At 53.9% G+C, this 25,887-nt stretch overlaps 7 protein-coding genes across 7 annotated transcripts; 3 read left to right on the top strand and 4 right to left on the bottom strand.

The window, feature by feature from the left end:
- Nucleotides 1-196: 196 nt before the first annotated feature.
- On the bottom strand, nucleotides 197-3,797 carry BZA05DRAFT_118200 (DUF221 domain-containing protein). Its single transcript, XM_051478654.1, has 10 exons — nucleotides 3,735-3,797; nucleotides 3,408-3,628; nucleotides 3,176-3,327; nucleotides 2,984-3,114; nucleotides 2,723-2,917; nucleotides 2,128-2,667; nucleotides 1,693-2,081; nucleotides 1,515-1,640; nucleotides 1,448-1,458; nucleotides 197-1,390 (listed from the first exon to the last, which is right to left on the bottom strand). The coding sequence occupies exons 2-10, from the start codon at nucleotides 3,463-3,465 to the stop codon at nucleotides 329-331; spliced, it is 2,664 nt and encodes an 887-aa protein (XP_051337478.1). The 5' UTR covers nucleotides 3,466-3,628; nucleotides 3,735-3,797; the 3' UTR covers nucleotides 197-328.
- A 4,147-nt stretch (nucleotides 3,798-7,944) lies between these two features.
- Nucleotides 7,945-9,668, bottom strand: BZA05DRAFT_404179 (kinase-like domain-containing protein). The gene is made up of 2 exons (XM_051484275.1): nucleotides 9,029-9,668; nucleotides 7,945-8,954 (listed from the first exon to the last, which is right to left on the bottom strand). Exons 1-2 carry the CDS (start codon nucleotides 9,532-9,534, stop codon nucleotides 8,105-8,107), a joined length of 1,356 nt encoding a protein of 451 aa, XP_051337477.1. The 5' UTR covers nucleotides 9,535-9,668; the 3' UTR covers nucleotides 7,945-8,104.
- A 173-nt stretch (nucleotides 9,669-9,841) lies between these two features.
- BZA05DRAFT_446747 (uncharacterized protein) lies at nucleotides 9,842-10,671 on the bottom strand (the record flags this gene model as incomplete). Its single annotated transcript, XM_051487103.1, has 2 exons — nucleotides 9,842-10,513; nucleotides 10,666-10,671. The coding sequence occupies 2 exons, from the start codon at nucleotides 10,669-10,671 to the stop codon at nucleotides 9,842-9,844; spliced, it is 678 nt and encodes a 225-aa protein (XP_051337476.1).
- Nucleotides 10,672-12,315: 1,644 nt separating this feature from the next.
- Nucleotides 12,316-14,780, bottom strand: BZA05DRAFT_404177 (uncharacterized protein). The gene is made up of 4 exons (XM_051484274.1): nucleotides 14,575-14,780; nucleotides 14,235-14,511; nucleotides 13,641-14,176; nucleotides 12,316-13,593 (listed from the first exon to the last, which is right to left on the bottom strand). Exons 1-4 carry the CDS (start codon nucleotides 14,591-14,593, stop codon nucleotides 12,503-12,505), a joined length of 1,923 nt encoding a protein of 640 aa, XP_051337475.1. The 5' UTR covers nucleotides 14,594-14,780; the 3' UTR covers nucleotides 12,316-12,502.
- A 109-nt stretch (nucleotides 14,781-14,889) lies between these two features.
- Nucleotides 14,890-17,407, top strand: BZA05DRAFT_376227 (Alpha/Beta hydrolase protein). The gene is made up of 3 exons (XM_051481812.1): nucleotides 14,890-15,273; nucleotides 15,330-15,364; nucleotides 15,423-17,407. The coding sequence occupies exons 1-3, from the start codon at nucleotides 15,049-15,051 to the stop codon at nucleotides 17,119-17,121; spliced, it is 1,959 nt and encodes a 652-aa protein (XP_051337474.1). The 5' UTR covers nucleotides 14,890-15,048; the 3' UTR covers nucleotides 17,122-17,407.
- An 820-nt stretch (nucleotides 17,408-18,227) lies between these two features.
- On the top strand, nucleotides 18,228-20,049 carry BZA05DRAFT_340695 (uncharacterized protein; the record flags this gene model as incomplete). Its single annotated transcript, XM_051480976.1, has 3 exons — nucleotides 18,228-18,580; nucleotides 18,647-18,995; nucleotides 19,051-20,049. 3 exons carry the CDS (start codon nucleotides 18,228-18,230, stop codon nucleotides 20,047-20,049), a joined length of 1,701 nt encoding a protein of 566 aa, XP_051337473.1.
- A 3,033-nt stretch (nucleotides 20,050-23,082) lies between these two features.
- BZA05DRAFT_118135 (uncharacterized protein) lies at nucleotides 23,083-24,210 on the top strand. Its single transcript, XM_051478653.1, has 4 exons — nucleotides 23,083-23,465; nucleotides 23,530-23,616; nucleotides 23,698-23,874; nucleotides 23,941-24,210. The coding sequence occupies exons 1-4, from the start codon at nucleotides 23,211-23,213 to the stop codon at nucleotides 24,037-24,039; spliced, it is 618 nt and encodes a 205-aa protein (XP_051337472.1). The 5' UTR covers nucleotides 23,083-23,210; the 3' UTR covers nucleotides 24,040-24,210.
- The last annotated feature ends 1,677 nt before the right edge of the window (nucleotides 24,211-25,887 follow it).

Below are 25,887 nucleotides of genomic sequence, written 5' to 3'. Positions count from 1 at the left end.
ATCCGACCGCTTCCGCGGCAAGGATGAGCCCGGGCCCTGCGGTGGCCCGATACCGTACAGTACCTATTGGCAGTCCGTCGGTCCGGCGAGTCGGAGGACGGACTAACTGGCCGAATTATTTGGAACCAACCGTGAGGCCCTGCACCCTCGTCTTTCTGCCATTCACTAAAACGCCTGTATGGAACCACCAACTACTCACAAACGAAACTCGTTACCATTTTAGGTACCTATACAGTATACAGTATGCACAAATCCCACCCGCATGCACGCCCAAAATGTCTAAAATACACCGCCTTTACGCATCATACTGCCAATCCCACTCCAGAGTTTACACAGCCCACAACTCCTCCGCCTCCCAATCCGGCGGCACAACGTGATCCATATCCAGCACGAACCCACCATCCTTGTCCAACGCGAGTCCCGCATCACTAATCGGATGTACCTTCCTCGTCATCTCCATCTCCCTTTCCGCGACTCCCGCTTGATCCCTCGGCACCCATATGACGGGCTGCGGCGCGGTAACAGAGGGGTGCTGATACACGTCCTCGTCGAACTGCAGCTGCGGCGGCGGGCCGTCAAGGCGCGGCACGAGCTTTTCGAGCACGCGGTGGTCGAGATAGAGCTCTGGGCGGAGGAGGCGGCCCCATGTGCCCGTACCGCCGCCGTGTCGGGAAAGGGGCAGGGTCGCGCTAGAGGTCTTTGAGAAGCTGCTGAGCGTGCGCTCGGCGAAGGCGATGACGCTTTTTTCTTTCTCGCCCGTGGTTGGGGCGAACATGGGGTCGGCCTCGAGGTCGCCGTGGCTGGCGGCGGGGACGTCGGGAAGGTGCTCCAGCAGCGTGGTGACGTTCGCCGTGAGCGACTTCTGGAACGCCACCGTGATCGCGATGAGGATTAGCTCCAGGATGACAGGCCCGATTTGTGCCTTGAGCGCGAAAAGACCTGCGAGACAGCCCTGGCACAGGTACACGCCCACCAGCGTCTGCTTCCATGCCCGTGGGTAGGCGAGCCCTTTCGTGTCCACCTTGGTGTTGTACACGAATAGGAAGTTGTAGCGGTAGGCGAGGTAGACTAGCCCCAGGCCTGGCGTGGCGAAGAGGAGGACGAGAGGCGCGATGATCGAGTAGGTCAGGCTTACGACTACCAGGTTCGAGTAGAAGGGGAAGAGACTGCCCATGCCCGGGTCAACTAGGGAGGACCAGCGCCGCCAGGTCTTGCGCGGCGTGTTGTCGAAGTAGCCGAGGATCTTGTAGAAGATCAAGGTGGCTAGTTGGAGGACGATGCTGGAGGAGACGGAGAGTCCTTGTAGCAGCATGTAGGAGATATAAAAGTTGGACGCCTTTGGGAGGTTCTCGGCCAGCAGACCAGTAATGGATGTAGGATCTTTGATGATCTGATGCAAACGGTTAATCAATGGCAATGAGATGTATCATGAGCAGTAAAGGAATACCTGTGTGGCGGCTGGGAGATGTCAGTGAAGCTCATGAATGGAAAGGCAATGAACATATGTATCATACCTGCTGAGGCAGCCGAGGTGATGGTCGTGACCAGGAAGACCTGAATGACGAGGAAGATGAAGTACCAACTCTGCAGCTTGAGTTCTATGCTAGGTCTTGAGGCTTCCCCGGAGAGTGTAATAAGCCCTATCATCCATCAGCAGGCGTCTCTTGGTTACCGTCAGCCATCGCAACCCACATCTCAAGATAGTCGGCACCAGCTCCAATAGTAGTGACAGCAGCAGCGGCGGTAGCAAACCCGTAATCGCACCAACAATGAAATCTGGCAGATACTGAATGATTTCCAGAAAGGGAAGATATGTGGCGAGGTATTCGAGCTGCGATAGTGTTCCAACGAAGGCATTAGGTATTGACCAGAACATTGTCATGAACGCGAAGAACGCCGTCGTGAGGACGACTCTGATCTGGCGCTCGAACCAGCCGGTGTTGAGATTCTCCCAGACCACTTCGCTGGGCGATACTCCGATGCTGCGGGGGGCCATCTGGATTGTCAAGTCGTGGATCACGACCCGGAGAGCACGTTGTGCATTGGATTGGCTGGTGAACGAGACGAAGGCCGAGTTGCACCTGTTCGGTCAGTGAGAAAGTACCAAACCGAATGGTGAATACGTACACTTCACCACTATCTCCTGACCGCTGCAATTCCTGAAGCCCGCTCACTCGCCCGTTCAACTTCGCCAGTTCTGCCCGACACCACTCGATAGTATCCACCTTCTTCCCCCACCTGACCCGATGCGTCGGTCGCTTCAACCTGGTAAACCACCTCTTGAACAGACTCCCCCCGTCCTCACTGATCCCCCAGCGAGCTATCCTCAGTTCGCGGTGGCAACTCCGCCTGATCAATGCGACCTCCGCCTCCTCCAGCTTCATGGCGGTATAGTTCCTTCTCTTAAGCAGCTTATCCAGCTTTGGATTCTTCCTGTTGACGCGGACATGCTCGACGGTCTCGCCAAAGACGGCCTTCAACGCCTGCTCGCTGCGGAACTTCACGGGTATCGCCGTGATCAGAATCGTGCGCGCCGACGATCGCGGCGCGTACATGTCGCTGTGCATGTATGCCTGCCGGATCGCAACGTAGAATATCAATTCGCGGTACACGACGAACAGCACGAAGCTGAAGTAGATGTAGCTCACTAGGACGTGCGCGTAGAGACTGCCGCCAACACCATCATCAGTCTTTAAAGCCCCATTCGGACCGTGAAACATACCGCTTATCGTTCGATTTCCCCAGGTTGCTCAGACTGAGCAGGTCCAGCCCTGCCTGGCCCGCGTTTCCCGTCGCATTGATCGGAAACAGTATGAACGTCATGAGCACGCCTACAAAGCATAGCATCATCGATTGACGAATGTACCGAAGGAATAGGTACCCGTCGAGGCCATTCGTGCGCAATACGGTCTCATCTCTATCATCATCATCATCATCAGCGCCGACCTTGCGAACAGAGGAAAAAGGGGGGCGGAGGGCTTACGGAAGCCTCCAGACATTTCTCATCCACCCCAGCTGCTTCGAGAATCCATCCAGTCCCTCGACGACATCGACGACGCCATGCTTCGATTTGTCGGAGTACTTGAGCTGTCTCCAGGACTCGATGCCGGGGACCTTTTATCCTCCCCCCTCCATTAGCGCAGCTCCCACACCCAGTGGGGCAGGGCTTACACACACAAGTCAACGGAGCATAGACACGCCGGTTGTACCGCCGCAGCACAAAGAACAGCGCCGTGATCCCCACAAAAATAAGTGAATTCACCGTTAGCGTCGACGTGAAGGCATCTGTTGACGTTCCCCGCGCACTACCGATGTTGGGATCGTTGTCTTCACCCCCCGTCCACAGCTGATTAGTTTGGGATCAATCTCATCGTGCTATGTATCTATGGATGGGATCTGGAACAAACCTTGCGAGAGGAGGTCCCGGCTGGCCAATCGTTTCAGGTCCATTGCTGAGATGCCCATTCTTTTGTCGAAGACTGGGAGACTCGAAGACGGAGACGAAGGACGACTATGACCTACCTACCTAGACCAGAAATCTCAATCCCATCCCCTGAAGATGGACACCACGGTCGTTATAAGCTCGCTGCCAGTGGCAGCGCCAGTCCGACCGTGGGGCCTGCAAGATCTACAGAGCATGGGGTTTTTGCCATTAGCCTATCGAGATCGCCGAAGCGAGGACATAGAGTAGGTAGGTATTGCCCTACTCCTGCTACCTATATAGTAGTACATACAGTTCCCATTTTGCGCATTCTCCTGAGTCGCCGCTTCAGATATCTTCCGCGTCGAGACACCTGTGGACCCGAGATTCGCAGCAAACAAGCGGGGGCCGTAGGGCGGCGGGCGCAGGACCGAATCGAACCGAAATTCTGAAACCCTCATCGCACTCCATCTCCACAACGACGACACTCCGGCGCGGGTACCTGACGTCGCTCCAGCATGCCCCCTCCAGAGTCTACATAAACCCTAGCGTAGCGTGCATGGAAGGAAATCAGGTTGACAGGTGTTCCATCTGCGCCGTCCATGGACCGCCACTGGCACTGGCACTCGCACTGGGGTCTCGGAATCCAGGAACTTGGAACTCTTTTGCCTCTGCCTCATCGTGAAGAAGTCTGGACCTTGTTCGTTCTCTTCCTTTTCCTTTTCGCGTTCCATCGCGGAGCCACCGCCGCACGCCGCAGGACTCTAACGAGAACTAAAGTAAGAAACTATAGGCGCACGGACCTACGGAACTCCCCCGCCTAGTCGAACTCAGAAGCGATGTGTAATCTCGGCGAAATGCTTGAAAGCGTAGTGCATTTTTTCTTCTTCTTCGCTCCTTCCGCTTCTTTTTTCGTGCATCCGGTCGGTCGGCAGATAGTTATGTGGTCAAGCTAGTTAGCAAGCTCAGCAACGAGAGATGGATCATGGATCCGCGCTGCACTGGAAGGCTGGAAGTGGGGAGCGCATGCGGTGATTGGAGATGTTCCAGCTGAAGCGGCTGATGCGCGCGGTGAACCGGCACTGTCACAGCTGTGTTGGGTACGAGATGCTCTCACTCGAGGCACACTAGGTACTCTAAGAGCTGTATGCAGAACTCTGCTATGCGGAAAAAGCGAACATGTATACTCATACTAATCATATATAACACTTTGCCTTGATATCTGTTATATACCATCCTCCCAGTGTCCACAGCTGGCGATAGAGGTATGCATCTTTCTGTGCTGCCCCTTGGTCACTGGTTGCCAGCGAAGCACAAACCGAGCCAACTCATGCGGATGAGTGGATTGCGACCGGCAAAGACACAGCTCAACAATCGGGCCGGGAGAGCGGCACTCAGAGCCTCAGACTTGCATCTCTTCATAAGGGTGATCAAGCTGAGCCAGAGGGATCGTCGTCTCACAAAGCCCACTGAGACAGTGGGAAGACGGCTCACCGCCTGGCGAGGAGATCTGGAGAAAAACGAAACCACTGGATTCCAGAAAGAATTGGTCCTGGACGCTACCACGAGTATCCAAGATAAGGAAGCAGCTGCAAGACCGGGACTAGCATTGTAACCTGTGGGCGGACGGATCACGACTTGAGAATGGTGCCTGTGGATATGCGCTCGTACACCTCAAGAGACGTATAAGTGACGAGAACTGGAAAGAATCTAGAGAATGGTCAGAAGCGCACATAATACATGGGAGTCACAATCCACCGAGGAAGACCAAGACAGTCGACCCAGTTCCAGGGAGAGCCCCAAAGCGCCCGGCCACCAGGTACTACCTACTAGCTGAAGACAGGACATGCGCTCACGGCGACCTATCTGGAGCGGATCAAGCAGCGAGACGATGACCAGTACGTACTGGTGGTGCAAAGAGTCCAAGCAGACAGGGGAATATCTGTTCAAGAACTGCAACAGGTGGCGAGCCTAACAGAGAGCGCTGTGGGAAAAGATCAGAAAGCTCCACCGCTGCTGACACAAAGTAGGACCTGTTTGCTTCCCGTCGTCAGTATGTATGCACCGATATCAGCTCCAGCCTCCAGCACACCTGCATACCTGCAGGCTGCAGCCCACCGTCACTGCCCGCCCGTTCCCCGTTCCATTATCCATGCGTCGGGATCGCCCACTACACCATCAGTGCCAGGGCCCGGGCCGGTATCCATGTCTGCGTCAGTGGTCACTGCGTGCCGCCCGCCGGCGGCTAGTGTATGTATTGTACAGTAGATTATTGTTGAGTACACTGTCGTCCAGCGTCAAGTGGAATTGTGGAAGTGCTTCCCTGATATATACCATATTGAGCCGTGTACTAAAGTCAAAAGCATTATGGCAGCCACATATGAGGGCGATTTTGACACTAGAGTTTTGGGGGGAAAATACTAACATTTATTTTCCCCCCAAAACTCTTGTCGTAAAATAAGGCTTAGTCAGGGTTTTCAAATTCCAGCTCTGATTGTTGAATATGGCTTCCTCAATCCTGAGTGCAGTGAAAATCAGTCCCGACTCGTAAGCCTTCGGCAACCACCATGCGCCCGCCCGCCTTGGAAGTTCATAAGAGTTCTATATGGGCTCTGTAGGGAATCTTGAAAAATAAGGATTAATAAGGCTTATACGCTCATAAGTATTCCCTAATGACTTCTTCTGCAACAAGCCCCATCTCAATGTCATACTTATCGCTTATCAATGCTCTTCACTTGGCGATGACTATCACTTGTTCCGTACCCTTATATACCTAAATTACTCTCCTTCCCCGCTCCCCAGTCAGCCCGCTACCATTCCCATACATAGTACCCTCCCCCATTCCCATACCATCCCGGCGTCCCCCACTCACATGTCCCCTACTGCTCCTCGCCGTGGATAACTTGCTGGCTCCGCCGCGGATATAGCCCTGCTGCGTTGTGAAAAGTTAGTAGTACCGTGCCACTGCTCAACGCCGCAAAAGCTGTGCTGGCCTCGCCGCAGTGGATTCTCCCGTGTCGCCTTGGATCTCATTGCCCTATAGCTAGTCAGCATAGCCGTTCAAATTAGTGCTACGGGTGTGGTGGAGTGAAGAATGAGTTGTCTGTGAGAGGACGAGGAGTTGCGGCGAGAGGAGGAGTTGCGGCGGCAGTAGGAGCTATAAGACAGAGAACCATCAGTGAAGTTGTAGTTGCGGCGGGAGCAGCAGTAACAGTTGTGGCGGGAGTAGGAGAGTAGGAGTTGCAGCCAGAGTAGGAGCTGTTAGAAAGAGGAGGGGGCTGTTGGCGAGGAGGTGCCGTGGGCTCGGGGGTTTTAAACTTCAAAATAAGCTTCATCATATCTGTCCTCAGAAAACTCTGTAGGACATTATCTGGCGGGTTTGATGCTGCCCGAGTTGCCTCTCTCTCTCTCATCATCATCTACAGAATACCTAGACGGCCAATCTCCCATCTCCGCTCTCTCCTCTCGCCCCGCCGCTGCCGGTGTCAAGCAGGCTGATTTTCGTATATGCACTATTAACTCATAAGAATAATAGAACCCATAGGTTTGAATAAGACTCATCGGAGGCTTGTATAATGCTTTGAAGAAATCGAGCGTGTGGCGCCCTAAGGATTTTCTGTGTCGAACTGGTATATCCCATAATGCTTCACAAAGCCTGCCAGTTTCAGTCATTATTGTACGCCAGGGCTGTGCATTTCAACAATGACGATATAGGCCTGACGAAAGCCATGAGGCTTACAAAGTGAGAAGGCTGATGTATGTGATGGTGGTTTTCGCTGCATGGGCATTATGTAGGATTGACGACAATTTTAGGGAAATGTGAACATCAGCCTTAGTTTAACACAGCCCTTACTGAGGCTTCACGAGCTCAACGCGCTTATAGCCGGCTTATACGAGGACTGTTTGTCTATTCAAACCCTATATAAGGCTAACGACATTAGTACACGGCTCAATATGGTACCTACCTAGGCGATCTTGTAGGTACGGTAAGTATTTGATATCCATTGATTCTCACTCGTCAGCTAGAAGCCACGAGGGGGATGACAAGTACTAGTAGAGTACTTAGGAGCGGCCGGGCAAAGGCGAACCCACGTCGAGCGGCCGGTCAGTGGGGCGGCAAATGATATGTGACAATATGACTGCCATGCCATGATGACAAGTTCGAATGCAAGGATGATCAAACCACAACAAAATATGAGCGGCCGACAGCGAACCGGTTGGCCAACGGTGAATGTTACCTGTTACCTCGTTTTTGCACTTTCACCTATCTACTCGTGTTAGGCATGAAGTTTTCGAACATGCAGCTGATTCCTTGGTCCAAATTCCAATGCCTTTCACCACGGGCCCATTTGGATAGCCTCACTTTTCAGTCCTAGTTTTATGTAGAGCCAAATTCAGTTCCCCGTCTGGAGACCGAATACCTACTGTTCAGTTTCAGTTTCAGTTTCCGGAAAACATTGAGGTGGACAGAGGGTTTGGCAGTTCTCAGTATACTCTGCCACAAGTCCGAATACCTAATAGGCTTCGCCAGAACTTTAATAGTAGACACATACTTGGTACCATGGTACGTAGAGAGCTTATTGTCCGAGCTCGCAGTTTGGATGGTAGGTATACATTATTTCAACGCCAAATCAATTCCAAATGCGGTATGATATATATTCCGACTTCGCCGACCCTCCACCACTATCTTCCCATCCTAAGCGCGAACCCGGCCCCGGCCGCCTCCTCCTCGACGCCGGTAAACACGCCTCCCTCGACGACGCCCTCGAGCACTGGCGCATCGCCCCTAACCGGCGCACTAGGGCTGAACGCGCGCCTTCGCTTCTCCTGGCCGGCCTTGCTGGGGAACGTCGGCAGCATCTCCTCGCGCTTCGGCCGGGGCTCTTCGCGGAAAAACTCGTGGCCGAGAGCGTCCTCGGCGGTGGTGCGGGCCTTGGGGTCGAGCTTTAGCAGGCCCGCAAGGAGGTCGACGCCGGCGTTCGTGAGCAGCGGGAATTTCGCGCGCAGGTGCGAGCCGGTTGTGGATGAGTGTTTGGGGAACGTGAGGGATTTGGCGTTGGGGAGGCGCCGGTACCCCGGCCAGCTCTCGTCCGTGGGGACGCCCAGCAGCTCGAAGATCTTCGATAGTTGGTCGATCTCGGTTTTGCCCTGCAGGAGCGGTGTGCGTGTCAGCAGCTCGCCGAAGATGCAGCCGATGCTCCAGGTGTCTATCTCGGTGCCGTAGGTTGTCGCGCCGAGAAGCAGTTCCGGCGCCCGGTACCACAGTGTCACGACGAGCTGCGTGAGTGCCGGCGCTGGATCGCCCGTGTACCGCGCCAGGCCGAAGTCGGCAATCTTGATCTGGCCGCGGTTGTTGAGGAGGAGGTTGGAGGTTTTCAGATCGCGATGTAGGATCCAGTGAGAGTGTAGGTAGGCTGTGGCGGAAAGCAGCTGGAGGAGGAGGGTTTTCGTTTCGGAAAGCAGGAAGGGTTCGGACATGTCATCGCACAGCGTCTTCAGGTCGTGTTCGATGAAGTCCATCACTATGTACACGCTTTTTTCCCCGCCGTCAGCATCATCTCGTCGCACTGAGCACGGGATGGGGAAAGAGTGTAGAAATCAACTCACTCTTTCAACGTATCTCCCATCACCACCTCCCGCAGCCGAACGACATTGGGATGTTCCCTCGCCGCCATGAGCGTAGTAACCTCCCTAAGACCAGTTATTGGGAAACCATCGATCTCTCTCTCCAGCTTCAACCGTTTCAGCGCCACAATCTCGCCCGTCTCCATATCCCTCGCCCTGGAGACGACACCATAGGACCCCTCCTCGATATGGTTCAAGCGTTCGTAGCTAGTCTCGACGTGTCTACAGCTACCGATCGTGCCAGCGGAAAACCTCAGCAGCTTCGGCTCCTTCTTCGCCTCTGCATCGGGAGCAAGCGTGTCGTCATCGTCGTTGCGGGTCTTCTGGCGCTTCGTGGGTGGGGGAGAGACTTGGGCGGCCGCCGTCGCAGCTTTCTCCGCCTCGAGGCGTTTGCGCTCTTCTTTTACGGCGCGTTTGGCGGCCTTTTCGGCTTTCAGGCGGGCGGCTTCGGCTACGTCTTCGGCGGTGTCGGACCAGCGTGAGGACATGGTGGATTGAATACCTATGTGGGAATGAGTAACGCGCGCGGTGACAGCTGGGATGGGAATGACGGAAGAAGCCGAGACGTCAGACGCTAGTCATCTCGTGTAACCATGTAATTACGGCCAGAGTGAGAAAGCATGATGTTGGCTATGCAGTTCTCTGCAAGATGTCTAGGCCATTTCCAGTGGATGCTATCGCCCTACGTAACTAAATACACTTGAAGGGGTTGTGATATCAACTACTAGGTAGGAGTTATCGATCGAAGTTCATCCATTTATACTGTGTGGTGGAAAAACGCAGCAATTCGCCTTCCTACCACTGCACTCTCTCAACTACTTCCCACTCGTCGCCGCCAGCCACCACACGATCTCCAAAGCCAATGACCTTTTCGACCACAAATTTCAGTCCCGTAGCCTCCCTCCAATACCTTGCTCCCTGCCACAGGGCCTTGTCCGCAGCCTCATCGCGGTCGACACATGCAACCCCACAGGGCAACCACGCATTCCCAAGCCTCATCACCCTCACCCACCTGCCATCCAGCTTCTGCCACCTCTCGGCGGTGATCAGCTTCCCCTTAACCAGCAGTCCCTGGCACCAGGAGCCGACCCGCACCACCACGCCCTGTCCGTGAGTTCCGCGATACGCCAGCACCACGGCGAGCCTGGGCTGCACGGGAGACACCCGCCAGACAGCCTCGTAGGTCAGATCTTCTGTGCCGCTGCCGGGGTTCGGAAGCACGCCCGTCTCGTATATGTCACCGTTTGCCTGGCACCGCAGCGAGTGCAGGTGGTTTTGCGGGTGCGGGTCAAGTGCGTCGAGGGTGTAGGCCCGCATACCGGATGTGCTCGTCCGGATGTAGGTGCCGGCGGTGCCACCGACGAGGCGGGGCGTGATGGAGTTGCGGCAGAAGCGTAGATCCAGGAACTGGTTCTGAGGAGTGATGAGGACCAGCGTGGAGGTCGGCTCTTTGGCGAGGAATGGATGCTGTGGGTGTTAGTAGTCTCTGACGAGGAGGGAAACGGGGGATGTCACCCAGCGGCAATACAGCCGAGTCAGAATCAGTGGGTGAGTGGGTGGAAGGCAAGGGATCGGGGTGACAGTGGTCAAGGAGATCGTTGAGGTTGGCGAGGAGACACATCCATGGTTGTCGTCGTGGGCATGGAGCGTGTCATCGATCTTGCAACGGGAGATGAGTGAGTTCATGATACCAAAAAGGACGGATGTAGTGGAGTGGATGTAGGAAGAGAGGAAGAGGAAGAGGAAGATGGAAAGGAAGAGGGAGAGGGACGGGAAGGAATAGAAGGGACTGTGGCGGCAGCGGCAACGGTGGATGGAATCGGATAGAAGCGTAAACAACGGCTTTACATCTAATGCACAACAACAACACACTCCTCCGTAAGTACTCGTTCCGGAATGGGGCGCTCCTACGAACACCAACGCCACTCAAGCGGCCGGTCGGCCTGTACCCGTCTACACTCGTTCTTCTGTACTCCGTGTGTGAATAACACCGCCGTGCATTCCCTTGCAACCCTTCCCGCGTGGGAGTGAGGTTACATGCGTACTATATCTGCCGCAGCTGTCCTCTGCAGTTGGTGCATCCGGGCGATCCAGATGGCAGATCTCCGGGAAGTGTTAAGCATCATTTAGAGTACTATATTATCTTGATTGCCGAATCAATAAACCCGAGACGTTTAATTCTGTGTATTGTAAAACACGGACCCTGGTTTTGTGTTGCATCACATACAGATTCGAGATCTGCTTGCATAGTAGCTCCTGCAGCTGCTTCCCGCTTCATCCCTCCCTCCCTTCACCTCCCGTAACAATAATGCCACATCTCCTATTCCAAGCTGCTATTCCAAGCTCCTATTCCAAGCTCCCGTACTGTGCTCCATCCCTTCGGCAACGGCAGTTCCCTACCTATCCCGGAGGTCGGGTTACACTGCCGACCTCTCCTCCCGAACTGTTGCGACCCTTCCGCTTGTGTGTAGTAATGTCCCAGTACCCACCATGGCCTCCGCGGCTGCTGGGGGCCCGAGCCAGTCCCATTCCGACTGCCTTTCACAGTTCCACCGGAATCCGTGAGCATTCGAAGTGACAGGAAACTTCCGTCGAACATTAGTTTGCAGAGTGATATCGAGAGGATAGAGGATGGCGGGAGAGGTGGGAGAGGTGGGAGAGGTGGGAGAGGTGGGAGAAAGGTTTGGAAACGCCAAAAAGATTGTGGAAGCATCGGGCTGTCGTTCTGTTGGCTTGACTTTTCTGTTCTTCGTCTCTGTATAAGTATTCTTTCTGCCGGTATGTATTGTATATACTCCACTGCACCTACATTAAGTGCGTAAATTACATGAGTTTTGTCCGTTCGTTTGTACTATACCGAGACTCGTGAGTTATGCGTTGGGGGTCTAGGATTGTATGTGCACGAGTGTTTATTCACTCTTGTGAATGGAGCGTACATAGCACCGCCGCTTGAGAGCGATGGACCATGCCTAACTCCACTGGTTCCTACCTTCCAAGTCCCCTTACCAGCAATATCGAGACTAGAGTACCCATACTCTCCCACACCTCCTGCTCTTCCCGCTCACCCACTACTTCTCACTCGCACTGAAGCAGCCGAAAGAGAACGAAAATTGAAATCCTCCTTCTCAACGGACCTCTTCTGCAGACAAAGCTGATGGAGCATCGAGACCACATGAAAAAGCAAATCCATGGCGGAGGAGTGAGATTGGGAAGAATTTTACGCTTGTATTGAGTGACATCCTATGCATCCACCTGCCAGCGACCTTCCACTGTCCAGACGAAAGCCGCACGTCTCCGGAATCACCTATGCACATCCGCGCTTTAGATATTCGTATTCTAAAACCTACAATGCCCACGCAAACAAACAAAAAGCCCATAAAATAAACAAATCAAACGTCATAAAGAATCAAGTAATCAAGTACAACCCGAACACCAAACGAAAAGTCCTCGCGCTACCTAGTCCACCAGTCTCCTCCTCTTCAACTCCGCAACAAGCGTCTTGTACTCCCTCAGCAAGCCCTCGACATCCTTAATCCTCAACTCCCGCACGTCCATGCATCCAGCAAGTCCCTCGTCGACTTTATAGTCTAGTTTACTCACCCCTCCATCCGCCGCCCCTGTTCGTAACTGTGAAAAGTCCTTCGAGATCGCCAGATCCGGAAATGTTTCGAGGAGGTCTTTGACCTGTTCCTTCTTCTCTGGGGTCTGGGCCTGGGGAGGCGGCGGGAGTGTAGGCGCCACTCGTGCCAGTCCCCTCATGCCGATATTAGCGAATCTTCCGATCGAGCTGCCGATGTGTCCAATATGCTTTAGCGGCTCTAGACTCGCGGCGGCAGCAGCAGCGGCCGCTCTCCCAGGCGAAGGGCTCGGGGCCGGTGGAGGAGCCGGGGATGGTTCACGGAGGGACCTAGGCCTCTCATCAATACTACCCATATCCGAGTCTGCTCGTTGGAGCGCGGTGATGACGGGGTTGCTGGGGGATTCGACGAGTTTGCGTGCGTCCTCGAGCGTCTTTGGTGCGATTTGCGTGCGGTCAAAGAGGAACTTGTAGCTGCTTTCCAGAGCAACCCCAATACCGCGGATGCCTTGGTCTGCGGTAGAGACGGCTGTATTGGCCGCGGTTGTCGCGATGTCGATGGGGGTCAGGTATGAGATTCCGCGGGCTCGGATTGCGGGTGGGGAGGTGTGTGTGGGCAAGGCAGTGATGTTAGTGGTAGTTGTGGTCGTTGGAAGGGTGTGTGGCTTGAGGGTTTGGTTGAGGGAGCTAAGGGAAGACGCTGGCGAAGAGGTGCCGTCGATGTTGTCTGTTATGCCGATGTTGAGGGTTGCTAGATCGACTGTTTCGAGGAAGGATATGGCGGCTTCGAAATTGGTGAGGCAGTAGGCGGCTTCGCCGTCGATGAAGTTGGCGGCTCGGAAACGCTGCGTGAAGTGAAGATTCGAGATGGCGTTTAGTTGGGGTTCCGGTGGGGAGAGGATCAGGGTGTAAATAAGCGTAGGCAAGAGGGAGTCGGCATCAGTGGTTGAGATGTGATTGGTGAGACAATCTGCAGGTGTAAGTAGGATGGGAGTTATGGGACAGTGCTGAACATACCAACGATAGCCTTGTGTGCCTGTTTCAAGAGCAACAGCTTCCCAAGAGGATACTTCTTTCCGTTCATCGCGGTTAAAGCTTTGATGGCCCCTTGCAGCTCGTGATCCACCAGCTTCGCCTTCGCCTCCGAAGCCAGCTCAACACCGAGATGTCCTAGGTTCACACCCACCACCTTGAGTGCGGCTATCTTGCTGTGCAAGCTATCGTCCCGTGCTTCGTCTTCCGTGCTCTTGTGTCGCCATATCTTCTCGTACATGCCCTCAGTAACCCGCTTCTCGATAGCTTCCTCGAGCGCTATCCGGCGAATCTCCAGCAGCTTCCTGTCACGCTTCTTCTGCACCATCTCGGCCTTGGAGAGCATCTGCGTCGTTGGGGTCCTCGATCCCGGCTTCTTCGAAGCTAACGCCTGATACGACTGCGAGACGTACTTCCCGATCGCCTGCTGCGCAGTACCATAGAACTGCTGAAACAACTCTGCCAGCTGCGCCACGTTGACGGGTGCCGGATGCACGGGCTTCGTCAGGGAGTCAATGAAGCTGCGTGATTTAGGCTGTTGCTCAACACGGCGTAACAGACGGAAGGGAATCCACAAACCGGTCGGCCAGCGTCAGCAGATCCGGCGGCAGCTCGTCAAAGCCTTCCGGCAGCAGTGCGGAGCTGAGCGGATTGCCATCCTCATCTTCGGAGGAGGCGGGGTCTTCGTGCTCTGGGACCGGCGGTTCGCCTTTCAGACGCGAGAGAGAGTCTGTGAGGGGGTCACCGGTGCCATCGGTGGACTCGAGACGCGTAAATGAGCGGGCAACGCGGAGGGAGGGGCGAGTGTCGGGTGAGGCGGAGCGGAGGGACGAGGCGGACGAGGGCAAGGGAGTTCCTGCGGGGCAGTCAGAAAGCTAGTCGATCGTGAATCGGACGGGGTAATTCGGTAGAAGCGGACCTTGCAGTGATGATGACATTGGAGATTTCGGGGAGGAGTATGTAGTGGTGACTGTAATTGATTCCCTCTCTTCTTCCTCTCGATCTCTTGTGTTGTTCGTGTTGAGTATCTTGTCTCAAGCTCTCCAGCCGTTCCTTCCCACGGCGCGCTAACGACATACCCTGGATAGATAACTCGCACATGCCGATGATCCCTCACGTGATAGCTTGTGCTTGGCTTCATGGGACCTCGACGCTGACTGGCTGACTGGCTGAGGTGGCCCGCATGACGCTACAGCGCCACCCCTACGCTATTTATCCAAGCTTCGGGACTCCTCAACAAGTCGGACTGAGTGACTGACCATCTGCTCTGCAAGAAGGGCCCAACCACCAATCCCTACCGCGACAGCTCCCAACACGTCCTCTACAACAACAGTCTCGCGACACACACATAAATACACACAAACAAAACAATAGCTAGGAGCGACCTATCCTCATGGCTCCTTCACACCCCTCCCGACCCACTTGCAGCTCGCTTGGGAAGATCACGGCCAAGCTCTTGCTCTCCTTCCTGGTCCTGTCAGCTTTCGCAGGAGCTTCAGCGCGACTCGTCGTCGACACCGACATACTCGCACCTGGCGATGTTTTGGCTCCTGGACCGGTGATAGTGGGAGGGGAAGATCACGAGAAGAATGTGGCGAGCGAAGGCGTCCACGAGTTTGTATGTGCTGCTGATAGCTCATGTGAAAACGAAGCTTGCTGACAGCTCCGCTATAGAGTCTCCGACACATCCTACACCACGGGACACACCAGTAAGCTCCATCACGTCTCCCCGAAGCTCTAATTTAGCTGACCACGTTTATGCATTAGATACCCGCGGATGTTACGGCGGTTAGATGTCCACCCCGAATCGCTTGTCTCCACTGAGGAGTTGCCCGAGTTCCACCCCCGACCAAAGTACACAGCGCTGTCGCAGCACCGGGCTATCAAGAGACTTTCGGATCGCTCGAAAGACAATGTCGAAACCAACCTCCTGAACCACCGCTACGGCGTGGCCACATCCTACACAGCCGAATCCTGGACGAGAGACGAAATTCCTCAGCCTAATATCACCGATAAGGCTACGGTCTTAGCACTCGCAAAAATTGCAGCTGATGCATACGTCGCTGTCGAACGCACAGGGGACTGGCTGGATGTTGGGTCGCCATACAATCGTTCCGATGACTTCGGGTGGGATGGTGATGGGCTCCGCGGTCACATCTTTGTCGACCAGAGTAATGGAACCGTTATCATCGGGCTCAAGGGGACGTCTGCAGCGGTTTTTGATGGTGCAGAGACAACGACTAACGACAAGGTAAACGATAATCTGCTGTTTTCATGTTGCTGTGCACGTGTCAGTTACTTTTGGTCGACCGTGTGCGATTGTTACTCCGGAACTGCCTACACCTGCGACAACATGTGTCTCAAGCGCGAGTTGATGGGAGAGAATCGGTACTATCGTGCTGCTTTGAACCTCTACTACAATGTTACGACCATGTATCCCGATGCAAGCGTCTGGGTGGTCGGACATTCGCTTGGCGGCGCTCTCTCGTCGCTCATCGGACAGACATACGGACTTCCGGTAGTTACATTTGAAGCTCCTGGCGAAGCGCTTGCCGCCGAACGACTCGGCCTCCCGATGCCTCCCTCTGGCGCTCGTCAGTCTGCAGAAGTCGGTATTTACCACTTCGGTCACACCGCTGACCCTGTCTTCATGGGCGCCTGTAATGGTCCCACTTCCGTTTGCGCCATAGGGGGTTACGCGATGGAGACGCATTGCCACTCCGGAATGGAGTGCGTCTACGATGTTGTTGGCGACAAGGGCTGGCGAATGGGACTGGGCTACCACCGCATCCAGGGTGTCATTCGTGATGTCATTGAAGTGTATGACGACGTGCCAGAGTGTACTTTTGAGCCTGGCTGCGTCGACTGCTTCAACTGGAAGTACGTAAGCGGTAACGATACGCACACGACAACTACGAGCACTACTGCTGTATCCACCACGACGTCGAGCACAACTACATGTTTCACGCCGGGCTGGTGGGGATGCAGAGACATCACCACCACAGCCACCACAGGAACCCCGAGCACTACGTCCTCAACCCAGACCGCGACCGAGACCTGCACACACTACGGCTGGTTCGGCAAGTGCTTAGACTCCACCACGACAACCACCACCGGAACCTCGACCACTACTCCGGAAAAAACATCCACCCCGACAATGACCACCATAACCAAGACTTTGATCATCACGACATCCACAGCGTCGGAGACATGCTCACACTACGGATTTTTCGGGAAATGTCTTGACCCAACCTCCACCATCGCATCTTCCATCGCCACGGCCCAGCCGACAACGTCAGAGACGTGCTCCCGCCACGGCTGGTTCGGTGGATGCTTAGACCCGGAATGGTCCACCCCCGCCCCGGGCGCAACCACATCTACCCAGCCCGAGTCGAAAGGCGGGTGCCAGAGCCGTGCACTCTGGGGCGTCGGGTGGTGCCGTGAGTGGGCAGAGGAAGAGTTGTAGCCGACCACATTTTTTTCCATTTGATTTCTTGGAGTTTTCTGTTTTTTCCTACGTCATGAGTCCCGTTATTATCATGCTATGCTATGCTATGCTATTATTCCATCCCCCGCATGTGGGTGCAAGTCAATGTTTTTGGTGTTTTTGATTTTTGATTTTTTTTTGTTTGTTTGGATCTGATTGGAGTAGACTGTATGATTTGCATGGTGTAGGAGGGGAGCGGAGGGGTGAGGGAAGTGGGGGCTCCTTTGTATACAGTATATGTGCTAGGACTGAATTGAGTTTTCCATGGGAATGTGATGTGAGAACTGAACGGTACCTATTGGGAACTGTGATCCCCCTGTGATCCTCTGTGACTTGAATTCGTATTCTACATCCCCAAGAAACCAAATCCCGACAGAATCAGGTATCACCATACTATTCCGGTTGAAGGAGTATAGAGCATAGTATGTATGTAGAGTGCTGGCGTGGATTGAAAGGTAGATCATCTCATCTGTCAAATAAAGTGAGTGACATGTATGTACATAGGCCATCTACGAGTACCAGATTTCTAGCAGCAGCGCCACAACGCCACACATCCACGGCATGGGCCATGGCCAGCGAGAGCGCCACATTGACCGCCACAGCGCCACACTGTGGCTGCATAATAATCATGAGGAACTCAGTCAGATTGTTTTTCTCGTCTTCCCACCGTAAAATTTAGCTGATGTACATGTTCATGACAGACTGCCTCACCCATTATGACTTCATGGAGCATCGAGCTCGGCCACGGTTCAGCAGCAAAGCGGGAAGGGATTCGAAGCCTCGGCTAGTAGCTCTCTCCTTAAGCGTCACACGCCAACTCCTCCCCCAGTTTTCTGCAGCTTTCACAAGACAGAGAAGGAACCCGTACCATACTGCCGAACAGCATCGCCAGCTCGTAACATCCCCTCAATACACCCCCTCTCCCCACTTCGAAACTCTCGCCTCCACTCCATGGTCCCACCTATATCGGAATTCCGCCTTAATCTGAGCGTCTCTGTGCGGCGAGAATGTCCTCTACAACACCTGTCGCCTACCAGTCCATCGCCGGCGACGATAGCAAGAAACCCTTAGGCCGCCGGGGGTCAATGAGCTCGACCGGTTCCAGACGTTCTCGGTCGTCCTCGTCCTCTCGCTCGTCTAGACGGAAAATCGTCGTGACGGAGAAACGCCGTCTCCTCATCCTAGCGCTACGCTACGTCATTTCCCAAAAAGAATACGCCTTCGTTCGTCGCCAGTTCCTCCTTAAAGCTCCAGCTCCAGTTGCCGCCAACACGCCCACTCGCGCCGAGTTCGATGTCGTCGTCAAGTCAGCTACATGGGACGATTTCCTTCCCGCTTCCTCACGTGCCGGGTTGCGCATGTTCCTCCTATACGGCATCCTTCTCAATGGCTTCGAGTACACATCCGGACGGTTACGAAGCCGCAAGCAGGGCACTGCGTACGTGTTGTCGAAGCGGCACTCCCACGAAGAATCCTCTGTTGACTAACAGCTGCATGTCTACAGTCCTCCCCCGGCGCGGTCCCTATTCTACAATAAATCGAATGTTCTTCAGTCGTTGTCGTTATCGACATTGATTGTCCTCCACCGACTGCTGTATCGGTTCTTCTACCAGCTTAAATCCAATCTACAACTTCCCGAGGCGAAGACGTTTCGAGAGAAATACCCCAAAGCTTCGCAGGTTTTCCTGTCGCCAAAAGCTCCGCCACTTGCAGCTTCGATGGCGGGGCTTGCGTTGCTCATCCACCCTGCGACCGATCGAAGGGTTACGCTGTCAGTATACACATTTGTCAAGGCGCTCGAATTCATCTTCAACAGATATGAAGACGAGGGATGGTTTCAGAACCGCCCATGGGTATGGTCCCTGCTCTCCCGGAGGTGCCTTGTCATTCACTAACCCACTCGAATAGTGGTTTGGCTCCTGGCTTCTCTTCCCTTTGACTTCAGGACAGCTCTTGTACTCATTCCTCTTCGACCGCGATGCTTTTCCCCGCGAATATTGTGACTTCATCACAAAGTATTCCGCCGAGTACATACAGCCACGGCCGGATGCCTACCCTTCGCACCTGCCATGGCCTGATTCAACCACGGTGGTCGATGCGCTCCCCAAGATTGCATCCTTACGTTTCCCGCCCTTCTCCTCGCCGATTCTCTTCCCCAATGCCAAAACCCTTCCGGAAGCCCTATACTCCATATCTCCCATTGTATCGCCCGCGCATCCAGCCATCAAATCCCTCCAATGCGCGCTCCTCCACCCCGCCGAACCTAGCTGCCTCAAAACGTACATTCACTTTTGGGCCTCTGAGCTTCCGCGGATCGCCAAATTCCTTGCCGCAATCTACTGCGTAGCCTGGCTCCCGCGCTACAAAAAATTTCTAGCGAACCCGGTGTCAGCCGTAAAACGCATTTCCAGCGCAACAGCCCTAACAAGTCTTTTCATCACAGGCTCCATCGGCTCCGCCTGGGCAGCCTGCTGCTTCCTGCAGTCGCTCCTCCCACGCACACTCTTTCCCAAATTCCGATTCTGGATCGCCGGGTTCCTCGCGGGCCTATGGGCGGTCGTCGATCGCGACAGCGGCCGCGCTAACTTCCTCTACTCGGCCCGCATAGGCCTTGTGTCGGCATGGAAGGTCCTGCAGAAGAAGGGCCTCGTCCGTCCCGTCAAGAACGGCGATGTGTACCTCTTTGTGGTGGCGCTCATGGCGGTGAATTGTGTGTATGACCGCGACCCTGGCGCCGTCAGTGGTGGCGCCGCTCGAAGGGTACTCTCCAGTCTCCGTGGCCGCGGGTTTAGAGACTACGTCGTGGAAAAGATCGAGAGGGAGAAGAGGACGGAAGCGGGGGAGTGCGCCAGTGCCGGTGAGCACCAGCTCACCGCGGCGAAGCTGGCGGCGGTCGAGGCCGCATAGATGGAGCTGCGAGGACGAGGATCATATTTTTAGATGTAAATATCGGGCAGGGTGCGAAGGGTAGTTTGGGAATTGGGACTGGGCTCTGGGTTGGGTTGCTTTTGGATGATGTTTCTTTTGTGTTGTGGCTTTTTCTCTCATTTTTGCTTTGCTTTGCTTTTGGATGCTTTTGGACTTGACTACATAGCGGATCGGACTGACGGGCTGTTATGAGGTACGTACCTAACCTATTTTTGATGACAATGAGAACAAGACGTAGATATGGATGGATGGAAGTTGTTTTCTCGTGGTAGCAATTCATGACGTTGTGAAAGTGTGGGGTTTTGCTCGGGGGTACATCGGGACTTACCTATTTCAAATTTGTCGGCAATGAATCACGAAAAGCGGGGCCGCCTCCCTTCCCTTCAGGCTTCCCTGCATCGGCATCTGTATGTCGACGCTGTGGTTGGACGCCCGACCGACGAGAGTGCGGCGCTCGCTTCTGCTTTCTAGATTCTTCGGCGCCGGTGAGCTGTACATCGTCTGTCGGTAGTTGGAGGCATGCCGTAGTAGTTTATGGATCATGGCATGTCATTCGCGCATGCTTGCCTTCCTGATGTAAAACTCAAGTAGGTACTGCCCGCAGTGGGATCGCTATGGTCTACCTGGTAACGCCGTAGGCGACAGTAAATCGGTTATCTCTCTCTCTCTGACCGCAGTGGAAACCACAACAGAAGACGTTCAGGATCAGCGACCTCTTCACGGCCACAAGGTGCAGCACGGCGAACTTCCAGGCTCCAGGTTTCCAGGGCTATATGCGGGACAGGCCAGGCGGAGGGCAAGGGCAAGGGCGCGTGCCCCGCTCACACGGGAAGGAACAGTGGCGAGGAAGTTAGAACCAGGTTGATAGCAGCCACAATCTACGGTACTATGCATACTAAGGTTGAATGCTATGGTGGTTAAACAAAAAGATAAGCAAGCAGTGAAGTGGACGGTGTATTGGCTGCATGTCCAGAGAATGGCGGCGTCAGACTCGATAGCACTTGTAGGAAAACGCGTGAAGGCCTGTGCCTTCTATCGTGACTAAGCAAGGCAGTCGAGTGACATATTTGCAAAACCCAATACTGAAATATGGTGGTGAACGATGTGCTATATTGAGTGATTGTACTTATGTACAGGAGACAAAGGCTGAAGCCTTGGTAGTGTAAGAAGAAACAAAGAGTGCAGGGCCCATGCCTTCCAAAAGACTGAGAAACCGAGTGATATATTGCAAACACCAAAGAAACGCATCAATTCCCATTCTAAAGCACCCTTGCTTTCCCGAGTAGTGACCGACGAAATGCGAGAGCGACGACAAAAGCTGCGTATTGTCGGAATGAGTTGGATCAGTAGCTGCGAGCCGTTGATAGCCTTTATGTATAGTGAGTGATGAACTAGGAGAGGTTACGGTGGAGATTGAAAACATCTGCGAGCGAATGGGTACATAGCAAGAATCCCCCTGAAGAGACGTGTTGCCGCCTTTGGCACACCGCTGATCTGTTGATCTTCTGAGCAACTACGCAAACTCTTTACTACATGCTGTCCGAAGTGACTACATGATAGAACCTTTGGTAATGGTGTGTCTGACGGCTTCGGGAATGACTATGGTCATGTTTTATCACTCATACGATATTGTCCTTTCTCTCGAAGATTCTGTTGATAATCCGGCTGAACGACTACCTGTTACCAGTCGGATGTAGAGACTTGCTATTTTCTACGGCAAGATTAGACATAGCATCATTAATGGAAAAATAGGGTTCCCGAGATGCCACGCAGTCTCGCGCATACTTTCCTCGTCGACAGGAACACCAGAAGGTCGATCAGAAGATCGGATGTGCACTCTACATTGAGAGCAATACGGAACCGATATCGAGCTCGTGGCCAGCGACCGGTGACAGTGAGGTGTAAACGGGCATATAACCTGCCATGAGTTACTAAGGTTGAATGCAATGATAATTGAACCCCAAAAAACCCTGGGCAGCGCAAGGGTGTCACGTGATGTATACGAGTGATATCCCGTGCTCCATCCGGCACGTCAAAAACAAAAACCATCCCCACCCCGGTGGGTGGCTTGGAAACAAGAGCTGAATACGTAGGATTTGCACCCGGGTTGAACCCAAAGCTTGCCCTCAACTTCCCTCGCTGATTGCATGTTTCGACCACTGGACTACGCGGGTTTTTTCCGTGCTGGTAACATAAATTCAATGCTCATCAAGTAGTAGGTGCCCCGCGATGGACAATAACAACGACCGAGTATGGTGCGGCGGCGAGGGATCTCTTAGTCGGCCGCGCAGTCGCCTCACCATACCACTTGACACCAACCCGGCATCATAACCTACACACTAGTTGCCTCCACCCACCTGTCTCTCCACGCCCCCCGTGCCGTAGCTCGACACGGTGGAAACAATCAAGGGATGTTGTTTATTCTCTAACAAGCCACAGCGCTCGCCACAGCACTCGCCACAGCACACACGATCAGTCTGACCTCACACGATCAGTCTGACCTCACACGATCAGTCTGACCTCACACGATCAGTCTGACCTCACACGATCAGTCTGACCTCACACGATCAGTCTGACCTCACACGATCAGTCTGACCTCACACGATCAGTCTGACCTCACACGATCAGTCTGAACTCAAACTTACGGACTCTCGGCTTGGCGGCAAATGATGGTATAAAACCCCACTCGTGGCATAACTTTGATTGCTTGATCTGTACTTTCGACATCGTTCCTCAAAACATTTGGTCCCCAACTCCGCGCATAGATCATGCCGACTCCCCAACGGGCTGCCAAATCGCAGGCAGCGCAGAAGATTCAGGAGATTTAGACGCTAGCCCCGAGAAGACGTGTAGAGACTACACCTCGCCCTCATCCTCGTCCTAAGCCGGCTCTATCGGCCATCGCGGCGGGCAAGAGACCATGTTCGCCTAGCATCGAAGAACCTCGCAAGAAGATCCCCAAAAGAAAGAATGCTGCTGCTAGAACGCCGGAAACCCCGCGAGAGAGTTATCACTCACCCCCAGCAGCGTTGCCACCTTCAAATGTTCCCTCGGATGCTCCGACACCAGCCGTCAACGCGACCTCATTTTCGGTGAAACGCGAGCCTATCTATATCCTCTCTTCTCCACCGGATACATCTATGTCTGATCTGTTTTCTCCCCCTTCCTCGCCGCCACAACCTCCCCCTTCCTCGCCTCCACGACCCCGCCCTTCGCTTCTACAGCCACCGGATCTGGGTTCGGTGGCCTCCTCTACGGGTCACCCTGGCCCGCGAAGCGTGCTGTATTCAGGGAATCTAGAATTGACCAGCGTGCTGGAAGTAGTGAAGCGGCTCCTCGAGCGGTACTGCTACAGAGTTTGCCCATTTATCGCTTCCGCCGAGGAAATGATAGATGTGAGTGCTGGATGAGATTTTAGGCGTTGTGTTCACTTCTTTTGCTGACATCACCGTCCTATAGATCATCAATCGGCTGTGGCCGGAGGCCAACAGACAGAAACGCTTAAATGTTGACTTTAACTTGCATAAAGTGCACAACATTAAATACGTATGCAGTGATCCGTCCTCCAAGGGTGCTTTGAGGAAAATTTTCTAGCTGCTAACACTACGTTGCGCTTGGTTCGTACAGATCAAGTCTGGGTACTACAGCATGCAATCGAGCTGGATCTCGAGTGCACGTAACACCATCGCGGACTTGTACGATCTCAACGAGTATAGAAGCGCGGCTGATCGTCTAGCCGCTGTCAATGAATTGCTTGATCACGCATTCATCTACCGGGACAGCGATCGCAGTTTGCCACTTGCGGCAAGTGCTCCACACCATTACACGTGTATATTCGATTGCCCTCAGATCGCCTAACGCACTTTGTAGCGGCGTGTAACCCCGTTTTTTGCGAGCCAAATTCCACGATTCATCCGGCTCCACTTTTTCAACAAGTCTCGTATTCATAATGCCGGACTTCACGACTAGTTGCTTGACGAGCAACCTCCTGCGTTGATAGTTTACGTGGTGACAGCCCTGCATCACGCATTGCAGGAGTGGCAGAAGAGCGATGGAGAGCCCCCATCGAGGCCATCGACAAAGCCTGTCAAGGGTGCCATGGGTAGTCGATCAGCAGGGTGGACGTATTACTTCAACAAGAAACATGATGGCCGTAAGTACTTAGGCTTTAATACTGTAAGAGCATTGCTAACTTTTCCTCCAGCCGCGTATGACATGTTCATGTCTTTGTGGAACGGTCTTGATCATCGGTTGCGGGAAAAGGCCGTGGCGTGGATACAAAGTACACTGAAGAGCGAGATCCAGTCCTCTATCGCAGCGGACGAATCGGTACCAGTGTTGAATGCGGCGCCTGCTTTAGATTTAGACCCGATCTATTGGAAGCATTCCTTGCTGAGCCTGAACCTCATGAAGTCGATTTGGGACTAATGATATCCTACGGGCAAGCGTCTGCATCCGGCACGAGGCGGGCATCGAAGAGGGAGCCCTGTTCTCGTGGATCTTCACGACTTGCAGAACATTGACGGCGATGGAAACGATGGCATTAGAGTGGGCGAAGACGGCGTATACGGGGATGACGGGGTAGATGGGGTAGACGGGATAGACGGGATAGGCGGGATAGACGGGATAGACGGGATAGACGGGGATGAGGATGGGTTCAATGGGCTGGGCTCGGACAGGAAAGGCGGGGAGTATTCGGCGCAATGAAATATAATATAAATTATAATGTCCATTTATACGAGCTTTATTACATCTAAATGCTAGATATTGCGTGCTCAGCAGGGTTTCTCGTGTCCTCACCAACGAGTTACGAGAGGCTACATTGATACGTAGCATTTTGCGTCTGCGTTCATACGGGGTAGTCGCGTTTCGACGGATTTGACTGTGTATCGGGTCGTCGGCCGGGGATCATTTTATTGACGTACATCCATGGACCGCAGCAGATCACGACGTCCACACCAATGAGAGCCACCACCGCGAGACTAGCTATTAGCCGTCTCTCGCCTGCCCGCGAGAGAGAAGTACATGCAAAATCGGATCGTCTTAAGTATGGTTTCGCGTTGAGTGCGTTCAGGAGGCGTTAGGACCGCTTACACATACATTTACACGTACTTAACGCAAAATTTGTTTTTCCCGATGCGTCGCCATGACTCTGGGATGTTAGATATCCGGACGCATGTCAACTTGGCCCAGGGTTCGGAGGAGGAGGAGCTAATCGCATTGTCGGTGAATTGATCGATTGGTGGCCACTCCCTTCCGGCAGCCCTCATTCGCCCCGCGGAGTGTGGGCTCGATGGCGCTGATATCTTGTCCGGCTGCTCGCAGAGACAGCCGGGACAACGCCCGAATTCCGTATGTGGAGCGAGATGGAATCCATCGCGATGAGCGGTGTAGGTGATCTCGCTTGGTTCTGCGGCGACCCGACAACCGTGGATATAGAGTACGTACTCTACGGTACCTACTGTCGAGGCACCGCCCAGAATCGGCGCAGAAGGCAGCCCGTGTCAATAGATGGTCACTCGCACTTCCGTATGTAGTAGGACCAAGACGTGTGAGTGTGCACACATCTCTGTGTGCACGTATTCGCCGCCGCGCATTGACTCAGCTGATAGTTACATGTGATTATGTACAGTGCTGTCGGATCCTGGCCTAATTCCCGGCATCATCTCTCACTTGCGTGGGTACCGTACCGGTAGGTCCGCATCACAGTCTAGCACTCGTCATTTGATAATTCCCCAGTTTGGCCCTTCGTTGGCCTGAATGGCATCAGATCCGGTCGAACATGTTACTGGAAGCGTTTCGGCTTTATAAAGGCCA

The sequence above is a fragment of the Tricharina praecox genome, assembly GCF_024521635.1.
Source record: "Tricharina praecox strain CBS 144465 chromosome Unknown BZA05scaffold_20, whole genome shotgun sequence".
NCBI lineage: Eukaryota > Fungi > Ascomycota > Pezizomycetes > Pezizales > Pyronemataceae > Tricharina > Tricharina praecox.
The sequence above is the reverse complement of the archived record's forward strand: the minus strand, read 5'-3'. Positions and strand labels throughout refer to the sequence as shown.

What these genes read in the sequence shown, in the direction of transcription:
- BZA05DRAFT_404177 (XM_051484274.1), bottom strand. An exon ending in CTGCTGACGCTGGCCGACCG is followed by an intron (nt 14,177 to 14,234) that starts GTTTGTGGATTC and finishes TAAATCACGCAG; the next exon opens with CTTCATTGACTCCCTGACGA. An exon ending in GGCACACAAGGCTATCGTTG is followed by an intron (nt 13,594 to 13,640) that starts GTATGTTCAGCA and finishes TTACACCTGCAG; the next exon opens with ATTGTCTCACCAATCACATC.
- BZA05DRAFT_376227 (XM_051481812.1), top strand. Translation starts at nt 15,049, where the DNA reads ATGGCTCCTTCACACCCCTCCCGACCCACTTGCAGCTCGCTTGGGAAG. An exon ending in GCGAAGGCGTCCACGAGTTT is followed by an intron (nt 15,274 to 15,329) that starts GTATGTGCTGCT and finishes GCTCCGCTATAG; the next exon opens with AGTCTCCGACACATCCTACA. An exon ending in CTACACCACGGGACACACCA is followed by an intron (nt 15,365 to 15,422) that starts GTAAGCTCCATC and finishes TTTATGCATTAG; the next exon opens with ATACCCGCGGATGTTACGGC.
- BZA05DRAFT_118135 (XM_051478653.1), top strand. Translation starts at nt 23,211, where the DNA reads ATGTCTGATCTGTTTTCTCCCCCTTCCTCGCCGCCACAACCTCCCCCT. An exon ending in CCGCCGAGGAAATGATAGAT is followed by an intron (nt 23,466 to 23,529) that starts GTGAGTGCTGGA and finishes ACCGTCCTATAG; the next exon opens with ATCATCAATCGGCTGTGGCC. An exon ending in ATCGCAGTTTGCCACTTGCG is followed by an intron (nt 23,875 to 23,940) that starts GCAAGTGCTCCA and finishes CGCACTTTGTAG; the next exon opens with CGGCGTGTAACCCCGTTTTT.
- BZA05DRAFT_404179 (XM_051484275.1), bottom strand. Translation starts at nt 9,534, where the DNA reads ATGTCCTCACGCTGGTCCGACACCGCCGAAGACGTAGCCGAAGCCGCC. An exon ending in ATGGGAGATACGTTGAAAGA is followed by an intron (nt 8,955 to 9,028) that starts GTGAGTTGATTT and finishes CGGGGAAAAAAG; the next exon opens with CGTGTACATAGTGATGGACT.
- BZA05DRAFT_118200 (XM_051478654.1), bottom strand. Translation starts at nt 3,465, where the DNA reads ATGGGCATCTCAGCAATGGACCTGAAACGATTGGCCAGCCGGGACCTC. An exon ending in CCGGGACCTCCTCTCGCAAG is followed by an intron (nt 3,328 to 3,407) that starts GTTTGTTCCAGA and finishes CGGGGGGTGAAG; the next exon opens with ACAACGATCCCAACATCGGT. An exon ending in TCAGGAGATAGTGGTGAAGT is followed by an intron (nt 2,082 to 2,127) that starts GTACGTATTCAC and finishes CTGACCGAACAG; the next exon opens with GTGCAACTCGGCCTTCGTCT.